The sequence below is a fragment of the Prosopis cineraria genome, unplaced genomic scaffold, assembly GCF_029017545.1.
Source record: "Prosopis cineraria cultivar Desert tree isolate PC_DT_omini unplaced genomic scaffold, ASM2901754v1 PC2, whole genome shotgun sequence".
NCBI classification, from domain to species: domain Eukaryota; kingdom Viridiplantae; phylum Streptophyta; class Magnoliopsida; order Fabales; family Fabaceae; genus Prosopis; species Prosopis cineraria.
Window position 1 is genome coordinate 38,338,986 of NW_026555333.1, and position 17,976 is coordinate 38,356,961.

General features: G+C 30.5%; 1 protein-coding gene across 3 annotated transcripts; it reads left to right on the plus strand.

The window, feature by feature from the left end:
- Positions 1-725: 725 nt before the first annotated feature.
- Positions 726-15,785, plus strand: LOC129297943 (uncharacterized). Of its 3 annotated transcripts, XM_054936309.1 has the most exons (12): positions 726-863; positions 976-1,346; positions 1,428-1,632; positions 1,818-1,938; positions 2,070-2,215; positions 2,833-3,076; positions 3,285-3,389; positions 3,495-3,677; positions 4,325-4,526; positions 11,623-11,712; positions 14,530-14,618; positions 15,532-15,785. In XM_054936309.1, exons 2-12 carry the CDS (start codon positions 1,169-1,171, stop codon positions 15,547-15,549), a joined length of 1,581 nt encoding a protein of 526 aa, XP_054792284.1. In that variant the 5' UTR covers positions 726-863; positions 976-1,168; the 3' UTR covers positions 15,550-15,785. The 3 variants fall into 3 exon arrangements, with proteins under 3 accessions (XP_054792284.1, XP_054792276.1, XP_054792268.1); XM_054936301.1 differs by lacking the exons at positions 14,530-14,618; positions 15,532-15,785 and having other exon boundaries at positions 1,848-1,938; positions 11,623-12,346; XM_054936293.1 differs by lacking the exons at positions 14,530-14,618; positions 15,532-15,785 and having other exon boundaries at positions 822-1,346; positions 11,623-12,346.
- The last annotated feature ends 2,191 nt before the right edge of the window (positions 15,786-17,976 follow it).

Below are 17,976 nucleotides of genomic sequence, written 5' to 3' on the forward strand. Positions count from 1 at the left end.
AAACTGAAATATCAATATATTACCTTTAATTATAAGTTTAAAATATGCTTGATAGAGAACTAATGGCAAACAAGGGACTTCAACCATTAGTTAAATTGCCTTCACATATTGTTAGGTTAATTCAATCGAACACAGGCTGTGAAACCCAAGACATGCCAAACACAGACTACTTTCTTTTCACTTCTTTCGGGACTTGAAAGAGCTAACAAAAAACATTCAAAATATACCTTATATTAAAAAAGGTTAAAATGCATAAAAAAATTTTACATTTGAAATAGTTGCATATCACCTCCCACACATTTAAACATTTAAATTTAATTTTTTTAATTTTCAATTTTATTTTTCAAAACTCCTTACATTAATTAACTATTATTTTATTAATATAGTTATTGCCATATTAAATTAATGCAACATATGTGACACATGACATGAAAACAAATATTTTAATTATGTTTTACTACAGTTCAAGGAGGGATAAAATTAAAATTTTTACTTTTAATATACACAATACACATGACAATAGTCTCATTTTTTTTAGTCGAGCAACATTGTTCTTCTTGTCAACAAGTAACATAATTTAAGAGAAAAATTATCATTTTATTATTTTTTTAATCAAATAAGAAAGCCTTTTATATTAAACAAATAAAAAAACTCTAAAAGTTGGCATTGATAAGAATCATAAAATAGAAGAGAAGTCTGACACGTATTTGGGCGGAGGATTGAAGCGAGTGTTCTATGCTGGAGACTTTGGGAAGCTGGAAACCTGAGAATATTCACTGACGAACATTGCACCACTGAGGGTGTGCTTCGCCAGGCCCCTAACATAGTTGATCACACCACTAAAGCTTATACTATTTTCTGATGTAATAATTATCTTCTTTTGCTGTGTCTTTACTCTTGTTTCCCCTTTCTACAGTTTCGAAACTCTTTGATTATCTCAGTCAATGATATTCCCTTTTACTCAAAAAAAAACAGAGACGTTAAGACAAAAAACGCGGTCTTGTGCTGTGTTGGTCATCATTAACGCCTCCATTGGGGCCATGCGTCATGGTTAACGTAGACAAGCAATTTCTCTCCCCGCTCTATAATGGACATTGGAGATCAGTGATCACACTGCGCTCTTCACAATACGTTTAGCTTCTCGTTCGTACTCTGCCTTTTGAAGCCGATGAGTTGGATGAACAGATTGGAGGGCATGGATTGCTTGTACAAGAATCCCAATGAACCAATTGAAGCTCGCGTTCAGGACCTTCTTTCCCGAATGACTCTGAAAGAGAAGATTGGTCAGATGACCCAAATCGAGCGTCGCGTCGCAACTCCTTCCGCCATTAGGGACTGGTCTATTGGTACTATTTTATCTCTTACCTTTTTTCTCCTTCAGGATTTGAAGATTGACATGTTTGATATTCTGGTTCTGATATTTGAAGGGAGCATGCTTAGTTGTGGAGGGGGTGGCCCTTTTGAAAATGCCATGGCATCGGACTGGGCTGACATGGTGGATGGATTTCAAATGTCGGCTCTCGAGTCCAGATTAGGCATACCGCTCATGTATGGGATCGATGCAGTTCATGGTAATAATAGCATATACGGTGCCACTATATATCCTCACAATGTTGGCCTCGGAGCTACTAGGTAGGTGCTTTCCCTTGAAGTTGATTAGAGCACCAATTCTCCATTGGCAGTAATTTCTGAGTTCTCATGCTGTTTGATGTTTGTCAATTGTACAAGTGGGGTCAAGAATCGATCCCGTAACAGCTTGTTTGTTACTACAGCATTTGTACCAATATATAATTGCTGCTGTTCTTGACATTTTGTAGTTTTCATTTTTTGCTCGTGACCGTTTGTAGGGATGCAGATTTAGCAGAAAGAATTGGGGCTGCAACAGCACTTGAAGTTAGAGCAAGTGGGATTCACTATGTTTTTGCTCCTTGTGTTGCAGTAAGGCATCATAATTAACCCGTATTCTATTCTAATTTTAAATCATGCTAGATAAAACCATCCCCTTGTAATCGCACCTCTGTATAAATGACAGATAAAATCATGTCTCACTTGAATGAACTAATGGACAGGTCTGCAGAGATCCCAGGTGGGGAAGATGCTATGAGAGTTACAGTGAAGAAACTGAGATAGTCAGAAAGATGAGCTCCATAGTTTCAGGCTTGCAGGGTCATCCTCCACAAGGACATCAACATGGTTATCCGTTTGTCGGTGGAAGGTAGAGGGAAACTTTCACATAAGTCCTGGAAAAATATGTTTGCTATGGAAATAATAATTAAATAATTATCCTGACAGTTGAGGATAGGATGACTCCATTTTTTCTGCTGTTTTTTTTTTTAAAAAAAATTTGTTGTCTATCCAAATAACTTTTCCGAGATTGACTCACCTAGAAGAGAAACTTTCTAGGGAAAAATGTTCTCTCTGGAAATAGTGATACTTATAAAAATATCACGTACCATCCCAATCACAATCTATACTAAATCTTGACAGCAGTTGACTTCAATTTTTTCTGCTTTTTTCTAAATTTGTAGTTTCTCTGCTTTTTTTTGTAAAAAAAAATTGTAGTCTATTAATATGATTTTTCCAAGATTGACTCATCCCCTAGAAAAGAAATATTTCATTTCAGTCTTCTTTTAGTTACTTCATTGATGAAAATTTTTATGTTTCCGAAGTTTCCACGCTAATCTTTATGTTTTCATATTCCCCATTTAAACACATGGCTACTTTATATTACAGATCCTCTCATAGTTACCACATTCTGGAAAATTCACCAAACTAGGGGTCATGCGTAGGTCTCTGTCAAAATTGTTTCCTTATATGTTATCAATATTTCAGAAACAAGGTTATTGCCTGTGCAAAGCACTTTGTTGGAGATGGAGGTATTGAGAACGGCAAAGATAGAGGAAATACAATATTATCATATGAAGAGTTAGAAACAATCCACATGACTCCTTATTTGGACTGCATTTCACAGGGGGTTTCAACCATTATGGTTTCTTATTCAAGTTGGAATGGAAGCAAACTCCATTCTCACCATTTCCTTATTACTGAAATTTTGAAAGAAAAGCTAGGTTTTAAGGTAAGACAACCATGATGATAGGAATTAGTGCTGAAGATATTGTTGTCTTTGTTGTCCTGTCTCTTATCCAAAGAGGATAAGACTCCTTCCTGTTTTATTATTTGAATAAAACACTACCATAACTGAAGTTCTTTTCCTTTTCCATCTGTTTCACACCATTTGAATTAATGATTTTGTTTAATTTACACTATTATTGGCTCTGCTATAGGGTATTGTAACTTCTGACTGGATGGGAATTGATAAGCTTGCTACACCAATTGGGTCAGATTACCGAAAGAGCATCTTTTCAGCTATTAATGCTGGAATTGACATGGTAAGAATCTTCAATTCTAGAAATCTTTATCATGGTTTGCTTATCTTTTCTTTTCTTTTGTGTTTTTTCCCTTCTTTTCCTTCATCTATTCAAGAAAATTTTCAGGTGATGGTGCCTTATAGATTTGAACAATTTATTGAAGAACTGACCTCCCTTGTAGAATCAGGGGAGGTACCAATTGCCAGAATTGATGGTGCTGTTGAACGAATATTAAGAGTGAAATTTGCTTCTGATCTTTTTGAATCCCCTTTATCTGATAGATCTTTGCTAGATATAGTTGGTTGCAAGGTAAAAAATAATTCAGAATATTTTCAAATTTTCATTCATATGTTAAGTCTGACTTCTCACCATATTTTGAAATTTGATCAACTGAATCCGTTTAACTTAATCTTCTATTCTCTCTAGTTTCATTTATAAATGAATTCTAGCATATTTCACCGAAACCAAGTAAAACATTAAATATCATTAATTTTATTTTAAAAGTTAATAAGTTTCCACCTTTATCCTTAATAAGAACAAAAATAATTATTTTTATTAATTTTTCATAGCATTTAACAAGGCTAAAAAGGAAAAAATGAACATAGAAAATAGGGACATACCCCATAAATAAGAACAAAATTAATTTTTTCTCTATGTTCTATAAAAAGAACCGGAAGAGTAGTATTTCTTTACCCTTAATTGTCCATCTCACTGCATTTTTAAATGATTCTCAAGTTGTGTATTGTTAAAACTGGCTTGAGGTTTTGTCATATTAATATAAATATCTTTTGCAAGTTTCTAGCAGTTCAATCCTTAAATTTCCTTAATAAAGGATTTCCATTTTCTCATTTGCGAATATTTCAGTGTGCAAGAGTAACTGATAGATTTTGATCAGTGCCACTTATATCTTCCTATATAGTTCTTAAAAACTTGTTTATCATCCACCATTTATCCAGAAACATAGAGATCTTGCACGTGAAGCAGTTCAAAAGTCCTTGGTTCTGTTGAAAAATGGGAAGCTTCATAGCAAACCTTTACTTCCTTTAAACAGAAAAGCCAAGAGGATTCTTGTATCTGGAACTCATGCAGATGATCTAGGGCTTCAATGTGGAGGCTGGACTAAAAATTGGCAAGGTCAAAGTGGGCGAATTACAATTGGTATGCCTTTATTTTCAGAGCTTTTAGAATGTGTTTGGTTAGAGGTTTTATAAGGGAGCCAAAATTGCCCCCCGTTTCCCTCCCCTCCCCTCCAATTTGGTAGTTTTTAGAGGAGAGCTAAAAATTTTAACCATATTGCCCTCTATTTTTTATTGATATTTCATAAATGCCCGTGTTAAAAAAAACAAAAAACCTTCTCTTCTAACATGTGATGGTTCTCACTTTTAGCCACCACTGCTAAACTCATCAAAAATGGTTACCGTTACCGCTCAGCAAGCCACTTATGAAACAGTCACAACCTTTCCTTTTGTACCTTACCCCCTCAAAACCCACCTTGTTATATCATTGAGATTGAACAAAAATGAAACCCACCTTATTATTGTCATTCGTCACCCAACTGGATCTCCACCCTCCCAGCAACAGCTATTTAGGGGTCTTCTTATTGCAATAAATCAGTCAATCCCCAAGGCAAGCTTATTCCCTTATTTCTTTGTTTCGTTTTCTTAATAATATAAAACTAATATTTAATCAATATACAATAATTAATATAAAATTTATTAATATTGCACAACATTTAAAAATTATAATTTAATTAAGGTGAAAAAATATTTTATATGAGGAACAATTTCTTTAAAATAAGCTAATATATAGGGATAAAATATTAAATTAATTATTTTCTCCCCTCTCCTCGCCTCCCCTCCCAAACAAGATATCATTAAAACCCTCTCTCCTCCATCCAACAAAATCAAGTAAGGTATCATTAAAACCTTCTACTTCCCTCCATTCCCTCCCTTTCCCCTACATCGAACCAAACATAGCTTTAGTGTGTTTTGATTCTCATAGGAAAATTGAAATTAAGGACAAACAAAAATCAGAAACAATCATTCAAGCCCACAAGATATTAAAATTGAATTGAAGGACCATGGTCCTTTTTTGCAGTTTAAAAAAATATTTTGACTAAACACCCATGTGAAATGTACATTATAATTGAAGATATATGCATTTCTTCAGTAAAAAAAAATGTACATTTTGTCACTTATTTTTAAGAGTATTTTAGTTATAACAATAATTTATAAACTACAGAAAAGGACCCTAGCACTTAAACTCAATTTCAATCAAGATTTTATGGTCCTCAATAATTATTACTGATTTTTGCATGTCCTTATTTTTTATTTTTCTATTCCCTTAAATCATAGATGAATTGTTTAATGTGGTTTGATCCCTCAGATAAACTTACGTTCTTTATTATTCACAATCAGTTGCACTTAGCACACTTTTGATAATCTCATGACTGAGCTAGTTGGCAAGAAAACAGGGGATTTGATTTTTTTTGAAATTGGAGATTCTCCTCTTAAACTTTCAACCTGTGAGACTAATCAAACATGTCTTGGTGCCTGAAATAAATTTTATTCTTTAACAAAATATAATCATAATTATTTGTTAAATTTATATGAAAATAAAATTTATTAGAATTAAATTCTATAGAAAAAATATAAAAATTATATTATTAGTAATAATAACAAGGAAAAAATTCTCTTAATATAAGAAATATTTATATTTAAAGTGATAGAATCAGTATACATTAGAATCATGTTCTTTATTTTTAACAGATGAAAAAAAAAGGTCACTATTTTTTGCATGGGAGAGCAATTCTGTTTGATAAAATGTTCACTGTGACCAATCAAATAATTTTATTTTTTATTTTATTATAAATTTTTATTTAAATTATATTTTTTTAAGTATGGTCAGAAAAGTCAAAAATTAATTTCAGCTTATAAAAGAGCTAAAGTTAAAGAGAGAATTACAACATTACATTCATGCCGCAAACAAAAAAAAAAAATAATTGCCCACAAGTCCTACCTTCATATAAATTCAAATTTTGACATATAAATGGTATTAAAAAATAATTTCTTTATTTGGAATCTATTTGTAATTCTCCCAAAATTAATACTTAAATAATACTCCCGTTCAAAATTATAAGGTATTTTTATCTAATTTACATCTTTGTCTAATTTAACTAATGACATTTAAAATTAAACATTCTTTTCATGTTTATCTTTATTTAATAGTACATTTCAATTAGAAATAAATATTAATTATACCTCTAATTAAAGGTATTTTGAAAAGAAAATTATTAACAATACCTTAAAAGACTTAAAATATCTTATATTTTTTTTATGATACTTAAAAAAAGTGTCTTACAATCTTGAACAAATGGAGTATATCATTATTGTTTTTGGTAGAATAAACACCATAATTTTATTTGATAAGCATATATATATATATATATATATATTAAGTTTCAGATATCAAAATGTTAAATAGGGAAAACAAATTTTTTTATCGGTACAAATGAAAATTTATTCTAGAGGTAGGAGAAAAGGAGTAAATTTCTAATTTTATCCTTCATTTGGATAGGGAGAAAAATAGGGAAGAGGGAAAACTAGAGGAAAAACTTCTAAAAATAATAAATTTTTGGCAATTTCTTCTCCTAGTTTTCTCTCTTCTCTATTTTCTTTCTATCCAAATTAAGCTTGAAGTGTAAGCAAGATAGCCTCTAATGTGGGCCTCTTCCAAAAATCCAAAACATCTGACCATACACTTGATATTAGTTAAAAGATTGAGAAATGAAAACTCTATTCCAAAACTTTTTAGCTTTATATCTTTCTAATGTAAAACACTAAAACTTGAAAAACATTCAAAACAATTAGGCAGAAATACTGTCAAATCTCACACAATATTCTAAATTATTCTAGATCCATTGATAACTTGACCATAACAAATTGACCACTCATATATTTGTTAATAGAATTCATGATATTTGAGGTGTTGTATGAGACATAGAAGTAATTCTTTCAAATAATTGCCTCCCACCCTTACCCTAAACTTCTTATACATATTCATGAGAGTGGGTAGGGAGAAAGAGAAAGCGCTTGAATTTTTTTTAATTACAAAAAAGTCCTAAGACCAAAAAAATTTGTATTTAATCTAGAACTAAGAAATATGATAGCCCAGCTCTAATGGGCTAAGCCTTATGGCTAAATTTGTACAAAAAATATTAATTTTGGGAGAATGATAGAGAGGTCCTAAAAAGATCAATTAATTCAATATAGGTCTCAAGTACCAAATTTCAAGAATTTGCAAGTTCGACTTTTAATTTTGCAACTTCGTTGTAATAAATTTGCAACTTATTTTTTAAATTATAACATGATTGAAGAATAAATAAATTTATTTTTCTGTTAAAATTTAAAACATGAGTTGCAAATTTATCACATCAAAGTTACAAAATTAAAAACTGAACTTGCAAATTCCTAGAATTTGGCACTTTGAACTTAAGTTAAAGTAATTGATCATTTTAGGACATCTCTATTATTCTCCAATTAATCATTTGTGCAAACACTTATTTAAAGTCTAAATTTGATCAAAAGATATAAATCTTCTTTAATCCTTCCCATCATCACTCAGAAATAAAACATTTGACCCTCTAGAAATATGTCCATTTTAATTAAAGAAAACTTAATCACATTGACTAAACAACATAGAACCTACACATTATATTCTCAGCTAGATTAGAGTCAGATATGTGCATATACAAAATGATATATATAAATTTGAAACCTATGAATAGTTTACTTGTGTAACTTTCTCATGATGATAAGACTCTTGTTGCTAGATTATGGTTGTTAATATTTAACCATAATATAAATTTATGTAAGTCGAATTATCAGATAAGTAGGAAAGGTGGTCATTAAAAACAAATTCCTAAAGAAAAATGAAGAAATGTTGCAAATTGTATTGGAGATAGCTTGTTGGATTGTTCATGGAAAACTTCCACCGCTAGGTCCCCTCTCTCATATCATTTCATGTTTTATTTAAAAAAATAAATATAGTCTTAAACATGTAGTAAGTGCTCGATTCCTTTTCTCTGAGCATATACAAATTAGACTCAAAAGACCTTTCATAGAGAATAAAGAATATAGATTAGGTTCAATGAGTCAATCTGTCAAAAAGTGATAGGTTGAATTGAAAAATTTTTTCATAAAAGCAGGCTCATTTGACACATCCCACTTAACTCACAACCCACCATGTTGGCTTGCTTTTTTATAATTTTTGTTTATAATTTTAATTTTATTAAAAAATTGTTGTTTTTATTTAAGTATAACTTTATTTGATTCATGTTAGGAACATAATTTTATGTTTGATTCTTTTTTTATCATTTTTATATTGATCATAATTATGTAAAATGTATTATTTGCTTATATTTGTTGATTTTGAAATTAATTTAATCATAAATATAATGATAATATGGAAATAATTTAAGTTTATTTTACAAAAATTGTAATTCAATTTAAAATTTTTTAAAAAAATATTTAAATTTAAAAAACATGTTGGTAGTTTGACCCACCAACTCGCCTATGATGGGTTGGGTTGGCATTTAGAGGTGGGCTGATTCTAGCTTACCTTGTCAACATTTGACCTGTTGTGTTGAGTTAACTCGTGTTAACAATTCTACTTTCATACAAAAACCTTTCATTTTTATTTGAACTATGAATATGAAAAAATAATTAAATAAGTAGACTAAAGAACTTCATCCCATGTTATAGGGAATTAGAGTTGGGTAGTAAGATTGTATATATGTGTGGTTGTGTGATTATTTTATTTTATATTACATTACAAAATTATTAAATATAAATATAATATGTAAAGTATAAAACACGTAGGGTTGAAGTCGAAAATTTGATAATTTAAATAGAAAATTATATTTATCATGTAATTAAAGAATTTAAAGAAAACATAATTACATGAAAATAAATTAATTTTAATTTCCAAATCAATATCAAACTTCATCATCAACTTGCACCATGAATTTTAATGATCTTTTTTTTATATATAAAAGGTGGGCAAAGCCCAAGTACAAATAAAAATTAAGCAAAGTCGAGGGATTTAGATCATATATAATCCTTTGGCACTAAGTTCTGGGGTGTAGCAGAAAAATTAAAATTTTAAAATATCCAATTTCAATCACGAAGGACATCATTTAAGTTAGAGTAGATAAAACTTTATCTGTTCACTTGCAACTTTAAGGATCTTTTCTTATGGATTTAAGGAATTGAATATCCATGAACAACTCCCTCTATCGGTATTTACACGAATAGCTTTACTACTAGAACAATGTCTCTCTCTTTTCTCTTACAGTGAGGGTAGCTCTCTCTACTTTTCATTAGCCTTTAGAAAAAACCCTAGCCCCTATCTTATAAAGAGGTTGGTTATCTAATTTTTATGAGATATTTGAATTTAATAAGAGTTAATTTTGAAGATTTGATGTCTTTATTAATCTTTATCAATTTCAAAATTAGATTAAATAGGCTATTTTAAATTTAGATCTATCCAATAGATTAATTTAAACTATTTTATTTAATCCATTTAAGAGCCAACAAAAAATAATTTAATTTAAGATATCACATCTTATAAGATTTTTTTCAACTTGACTTTATCTCATAAATTCAAATTTTAAAACTTATATGATATCTTTCTATATCATATTAGTTATTAAATTTATCCTATCTTATAGAAATAAATTTAATGCTAATATAATATAATATAATATTATAATACACACACACATAAATTTGAATTTCACATTATATACACATATAAATATTTATCTCACACACATACACAAATATAAAATCTATTCACCTTAAATTAAAATGTTATATTTATTGAATCTAGATACAAATTAGATTAAATGAATCTGGACATTATAGTTCGAGTTAGGCCCTTCTTGTGTGCAATCCTATAGGCCTATATGAAATTGGTAGTAGGCTAATAGCATCATTAATCCACAAGTTGCAAACAGCCTCTGGCAAAATATTACAACTACCTAAATCATATAGGGATTGGTGATTTAGTGCAATCATATCACATCTTTTTTGTTACACGATATTTCGGTCAAGTATAAGGCGTGAAAACTTCATCTTCCTTTACATGAGCATTACTTTCTCAATCCCTAAGTAAACTAATTATAGAATAGAAACCCTTTTCCATCATAGCATGGCCATGCATTTCTTAGTCTCACTCATCGAGGGGCCTAATAACATCTCTCTACGAATGTGAGGGATAAATTTTATCTCAACCATTCATATTGATTTATATGGAATTCACAAAACTCAATCATAACCTTTATGATCACCCGATCAAATGTGACTTTTGACTAAGTCAAAGCTTAGCAATCCTCATGTAAAAATTCATGATGACCTCAGGTCAAAGGGCTTGGTGACATGATTATATATGAGATAAGCTTATAACTTGATCTATGCAGCTTTCTTATAATGAGTCAATTCAGTACCTTGCACTCTTACAAGTGCTTATGATTTTGATTCATATCTCCATACATCAATCAAAATTATACTAGTCTTACTTCATTTTTGTTCCTCCAAAGATGATTGACCAAGGACATTTAGGATAATCACTTCAATTTATTCGAGGATACAACTACCATAATGAATATGCAAATAATATGATAATAAAGAAGAAATTCATTACAAATTAGGATGTTCCAAATAAAATGATTGGCCTAAGGTACAATTTCCAACAAGTTCCTCAAAAAAATGAGAGCCAACTCAAAAAGAGAGGAGTTTGAGATACCAGCTTTCGCCAAAGAGTCTACCACCATATTTTGTTCACGTGGAACAAAATTAACAATTACATTCCAGTTATATTTGAGAAGATTATGAAAATTAACAATTACGTTCACAATAGTCATTAATTATCCACTAGGTTTTTTGAGTTAGATTCAATGATGATTTTCCTAAAGCCCATGTTCCAGGCTAACCGAAGGCTCTTAATGATCTTCCTTTAAAAGAATAAATTAACATTTAAAAAAGATAAAATCATAGCCTGGCCCGATCTCTTATGGGTCTAGTCTATTAGGCCTTGGGCTTATTTTTAACCTTATAACCCAATTCATTTTCTCTTCTCTAATTTTAATCTAAGGTTCATGCTAATGCTCATTTTTCATGATTTATATTCATATCACTCTTTTACTTCCTTATTCCACATGGTTGCTACATTTAACCTTTACACACTATTTTAGGTACAACGCTCTTGGATGCCATTGAGGAAGCTGTAGGAGATGAAACTGAAATTATTTATGAGCAGAGTCCATCAAAAGATACTCTAGAACGTAATGACATATCTTTTTCCATTGTAGCTGTTGGTGAAAAACCCTATGCTGCGTTTTTTGGTGACAATCATGAGCTCGTAATCCCATTTAATGGCCCTGACATAATAAGCTCAATTGCAGATAAATTCCCAACTCTAGTAATTCTGATATCTGGAAGACCCTTAGTGTTAGAGCCATGGCTGTTAGAAAAGATTGATGCTCTTGTTGCTGCTTGGTTACCTGGTACTGAAGCTCAAGGAATCACAGATGTTATCTTTGGACATGTTGACTTTAAGGGTCAACTTCCTATGACTTGGTTTAGAAGAGTTGAGGATCTTGATCAACTAAATTATGGGGTTAAAATGCATGATCCTTTATTCCCACTTGGCTTTGGGTTGACATATTCTAAGAACTAAAGTCCCGTTTAGTTGCTAGAAAAAAATGGAATGGAATTAATTGAAAAAATAAAGATAAAAATGAACTAAATTATCCTTCCTCCAATAGTAAGTATCAAGGGTAGAGACAAAGGGATCGGCTGGAAACCTTAACTTTTTAATTTTTTTTAGTAAAATATAGAGGTTATATATTTTCGGCTCTTATAAATTGGAACATTATAGCAATTATAAAACACTAGATGAAATTTTCATTTCAATTATATATGTTTTTTTTTTGTATGTATAGAGCAACTGTTTTAGTAGCCTAATATGATTGTCATTTGATCTATTTATTGTCAACAAAATAATGCTATACATGCCCTTAAAGTATTGATGTCGTTTTATTTTGTTTTCGTTTTATATTTGATGAAAGAAATTATGAGAATTATTATTAACAAACTTTGTTAAATATTTCAATAAAAATTTTAAAATATATTGAATGCTATGTGCTTGATATTTATTATAAAATCACTTATCTAAAGCTTAATAAGAGGTTTGGTGAAGATGTTCTTCTAAAAAAAATTACTTTTTCTAATAATTAAGCTATTGAAATTTATGATATGTTTACTATGATATAATTCGATCTCATTGACATAAAGATTTTATGACAATTAAACATTATTACTGTGTTGATATATTTATTTACTACAATTATCAATTGAAAGAATTAAATAGTAAATTCAATAAATAAGTAATATAACTTATTACATTGGACAAAATTTTATATTTCAATAATGCATTTAAATCATTTATTTCTCACGGGGATGATAAAATTTTCATTAATTTGATGATAATTTATATTGAGAAGGAAACTGCTAAAATTTTTATCGTAAACATAATAACTAATGATTTTTTTACTATGAAAAATCGATGAGAAAAATTTAATATATCTATATATTATGTATAAAATTGAAAATAAATATCTATGTTGAAATATTTATATTATGTTGGTGATATATATATATATATAACTTTTCTTTAATTATCATATATATTTTATCATCTCGGTCATCCTTAATAAAAATTCTTGACTCCACCCCTGGTAAGTATGATCAAATTTATTAATATATACTCCAAATGTGGAATCATCACATCCTCCAAAATTTCATGAATCATTATTCCTAATCCCATAAACTAAATTACCCCTCTCTCTTATGAATGTGCTCACCAATCCTCTTTAATCATCTATTTTTATCTTTATTTTTTTTAATGTATTTCATTCTATTCTTATCTAGCAAGCAAATGAGACCTAAAACCTCATTTTGGTAAAGACTAAAGGTATATTTGGTTTTTAGTTTCCATTTGGCAAAAGTTCATTTGGGGGATCCAACTATTTGTTGGATTTGACAAAAGCACATCTCAAATGTGATTTAAATATGCTTTTAAGGGTTATCCAAACAGGCTTTAAATCTGTAACATCCCAAAAATTTTAAGACTCGAATTTATTTAAAAAAAATAAAATAAAATATTTATAATTAAATTAAAATTCAGAATAATTTGATAGAGGTCTAGAGTTTGAATTTTTCTGAACAAAAGTTTGATTTTATTTGATTTTTAATTACGAAAAAAATTACCAAAGTTGACCCAAGCTTTTGTGTTATAATAAAAAATATTAGGCCTTTTATTGTAATTTTCTCCAAAGTCTAATATCAGCAATTTAAAGATCCAAATGAATGCAGAAACAAAATTGAAGAAAGAAAGAAAATGAATGCACGAGAGAGAGAGAGAGAGAGAGAGAGAGAGAGAGAGGAAAAAGAGAGGAGAAAGAGAGGGAGTTAGGCTCAAATCTAGGACTTCTAGAAGGCTTTACGGTCGTTGCGAGCTCGGCTATACAATAGATAAACTCCCTACTTCAATTCTCTTCCATCCCTCTTTGTTTTCTTCAATTTTTGGAAGAGAAAATTTCTGGATTTTGATCCCAAAGGCTTTATTCTTGTAAGCTTTTGTTTCTTTAGATCTTTAGGAGGATGTTTTGAGTTTCTATATGGTGTTTTAATATTTTGAGTGGATAATTGGATGAAAAGAGGTGTTTTGGACACAAATCAAACCCCAAGAGGTTGGGTTTTGCTCTTCAATGATTTAAGTCTATTGATTTAGTTATAATTTTACCATTTGAGCCCAATAAAATTTAAATTAAAGTTTGTTTTTCATTATAAGGGCTAATGGTGAAAATTGGTGATACTAAGTGAAGGTTTTTAATTAATTAAAAATTATATAAATTGGAAATTAGCCTAGTGATGGCTAATAAATGGTTTTGGTGGTTAAGTAATACTATGTGAATGGTTGGTTATATGGACTATTAGGATGGATTATAACTCATTGACCCAAGTTGTGTGGTATGAGTTATAGTCTTTATTAATGTTATTTGTCATGATAAGTGATGTGGATCACTTATATGTTGTAGGGATTATTGGTGGAATTTGTTCAGAAGTTAAGAAACAAGCCGAGTCCTATTTTGTACAAGAGGAACCTTTTTGGTACCAAAGGGTTGAGGTAACAGGGAAATTTATATTTCTTATTACTTTATTTTAGCTATTTTTGAATAAATATTACTAGCTATCATGCATACATGTTTTAAAAGATTAAATGTGCTTTGGGGTTATGGGGTACTACTTTGATTATAGTGCAAATATGTTTTCTAATTGTTTAACAACAATATTTTTATAGAAACAAAATTTGTTTGCATGTATTTTAATCATAAAGAATAGAAGTTGCACTTAAGGAAGTGTAATTAAGTAAGGTACCTTAGATAGGCTAAGGAACCGTTTAAGGAAAATTTATAAATGTTATACTACCTTAGAGTGTTGAAGTGGTCAATACTCGAGAAAGGTAGACATGAATAAAAGGAATGATCTCGATGGGAGTTCACCAATGAGAAGGTGTGAACTTTTGATATTCTATGGCACGCTGCCAGTACTCAGTGTTGCCTTATGTATTGTGGGCTCAGTGTACTAAAGTGGTTAGTGTATTAAGTGTTCGACATCTCTCAATGGGAGAGGGAATCCAATATATTAAGTGTGAGATTGAGTGCCTAGGCCAAGGTAGCCCTTACATGGAGAGTAAGTCGAGCTGGCTCTTGAAGGGAGTTAGCTTTGATTGCTCAGGATTCACGTCGAAGGGGCATAGGTGGTTCGATGGATTAGATCATGCCTTAGATTATGTTTTGTGCTTGTGGAGGTACAAGTAGGTATACCTGTGAGTTAAAAAGTGCCAAGGGGCATTCTGTTGGTCATGAAAGGCCATATCGGCCTACGTCATGCATTCATGCATTTTAAATGGCTAAATTTTATACTATGTTGAATTTATTATTCATTTATTCGATTATGGCTTACTTTGTAATAGTCAATGTAGATTTCTCTATTAATAAGACTGTAGTTGTCTCACCCCTTTCTTTTCAATATTCTAGGTCCAGGCGAAGGAATAGTGGAGGACGGGGAAAGGAACAAAGCTAGGGGTTGTTTGTGAATTGCAAAGAACTGCGACCCCTTTCTTTTGAGAAAATCTATTGTAATGTATTTAGGATTATGGTGCCAGTAGGATATGATTATGTATATGTGCGTGAGTATGTATGGATTGTATGGCTTATGTATAAATTTTTGTTTGCTTGTAAACTTGTGGCTAGAAAACTTGGATATGGTGTGTGGTTTTAATGGATTTATTTAGTAGACCAAGTTTTAACAACAAGCAAATATTTATGTTGGTATATATGTGTTTCCACAAGCAAATGCAAAATGGTTGCATTGCAAATGGTGTGCTATGAGCAAACATATACCTTGAATAGAGAGAGTGGGTACGTGGACCCTATAGAGATCTCTAAGTCAAGTGAAAATGTTTAGAGTGTGTATTCATATGTATATATGATATTTGAAATAGTTTTTGGCTACTCTTGTGTGATTTGTACATTTTGGGGTTTTAGGGTCCATTTTGAGAAATGGCACCCGGGCGGTCAAATTTTGGTATAAATAATTTTTCTATCATTTAAATATTCTATCAGGTGTTTTTAGTCCTATTTGGCATGTCCAAAGTGTTTTCACAAGTTTGTGACCATTAGGATGAGATTCGGATAATTTTAAAAATAATTTTTACCAAAAAACTGCACTTTTACATTCGGGTGTCCAAATGTTAATCCGACCGTTGGATTTATCTAAAACTTGGTTCACAAGTAAAACCTTTTATAAGCTTTGTGTGGGCTTTGGAATCACGTCGATTAGATATCAGATGGAGAAACAGCGTATTCCAGAATTTGGTCCGGAGGAGCTGTCATGAAAGCAAAAGTGCTGTCATGACACCAATAATTAATAATGTTGCAACATGCACGAAATTCAATCCGTCTGTTGGATCTTTCCAAAATTTAGTATGCAAATAGTACTATTTAAAAGTGACATGTGGGCTTTAATCGCTTCGATCGGAGGTCGGATGATGAAATGGTACGCCCCAGAAGTTAGTCAGAAGGTGCTGTCATAACAGCTTTTTAGCTGTCATGACAACAAAAATGACCAATCTTTTAACATGTCTAATTTTTAATCTGACTATTGGATCTTTTTGAAATTTGGTACACTTATAGTACCCTTTGAATGTGACATGTGAGCTTTAAAATCACTTCGATCGGAGGTCGGATGGCGGAACGGTGCCTCCTGAAAGTTGGCCCTGGAGGGTTGTCATGACAGCAATTTAATGCTGTCATGACAGCATCTTTTTATTCCACTTTTGTCTAGCTTGCTTTCGTGCACTATAGGTAGAACCTATAATTTTTTTTAAGGTTTTAAATGATTTATTTCTTAAGTTGGTTAGAAGATCAACTTCTTAACCACACTTAGTTTATTTGAATTATATGATTTTTGGATAACACTCAGGGCAAGTGTTACAGAATCTCTTACAATTATGTAGTTATGTATTCATTAGGAGATATATAAACAAACAAGACTCTCTATGGAATGTAGTTTCCTTCTTTACATTCTTTCTCATTCCTTTGCATCACTTTGTGATATTTACATTAATTTATCTGCGATTGTAGAAGTTGTAATCTATAGTTTTATCTAAGGGTGTCAACAGGACAGGTCCAAGACAACCTTATCACATGTCCTCTCTTAAAAATAAGTTGCGTTGGATTTTAGTCTCGTGTCTCGTCCAATGTCAAAGGTGGTTCTGTCTTGTTTGGGATTAGAACAAGCTGAGACAAGACTAGAAAATCCTAAGCAAAGAAAGAGGATGGAAATAGAAGAAATGAAAAAGCAAGAACTAACTAACTAATCTCTTTGATAATATTCATATCTTCAAATTATAAGTAATCAAGCGTGCTTTTTTTTATTTTTCTCCAATAAAAATCCATTTGTTTTAAAGTATTATTATTCATTAATCTCCTTAAGATATCAAATAATGATAATTCTTTTAGATTTAACCTAAAATGTATTAGTTTGTAAACTCAAATATCAATATATTACCTTAAATTACAAGTTTAAAATACACTTGATAGAGAACTAATAGCATACATGAATCTTATAAAGGGAGTAATAAAACTAGCATAAACCAAAAACCATAACTTAAATTCAACGCAATATTTATCAAATTACATAACTTCTTTAAATCCAAAACAACACAAATAAAAAACTATAAATCACAAGTAATAAAATATTAGAAAAGTTACCTTTAGAAAAATAAATAAGTTTATTATGTATAAAATAAAATCATAAAATAAAGTTTATATATATATATATATATATATACTTAGAATAGGACGAGACATTCCAATGCTCAATGTAGAATCCTACCTTATTAAATGCAATTATAACTAAAATCTCAGGTAATTAAGGGATTAACCCACAAAGGATTACCAAGTTGAAATTTATAGAAA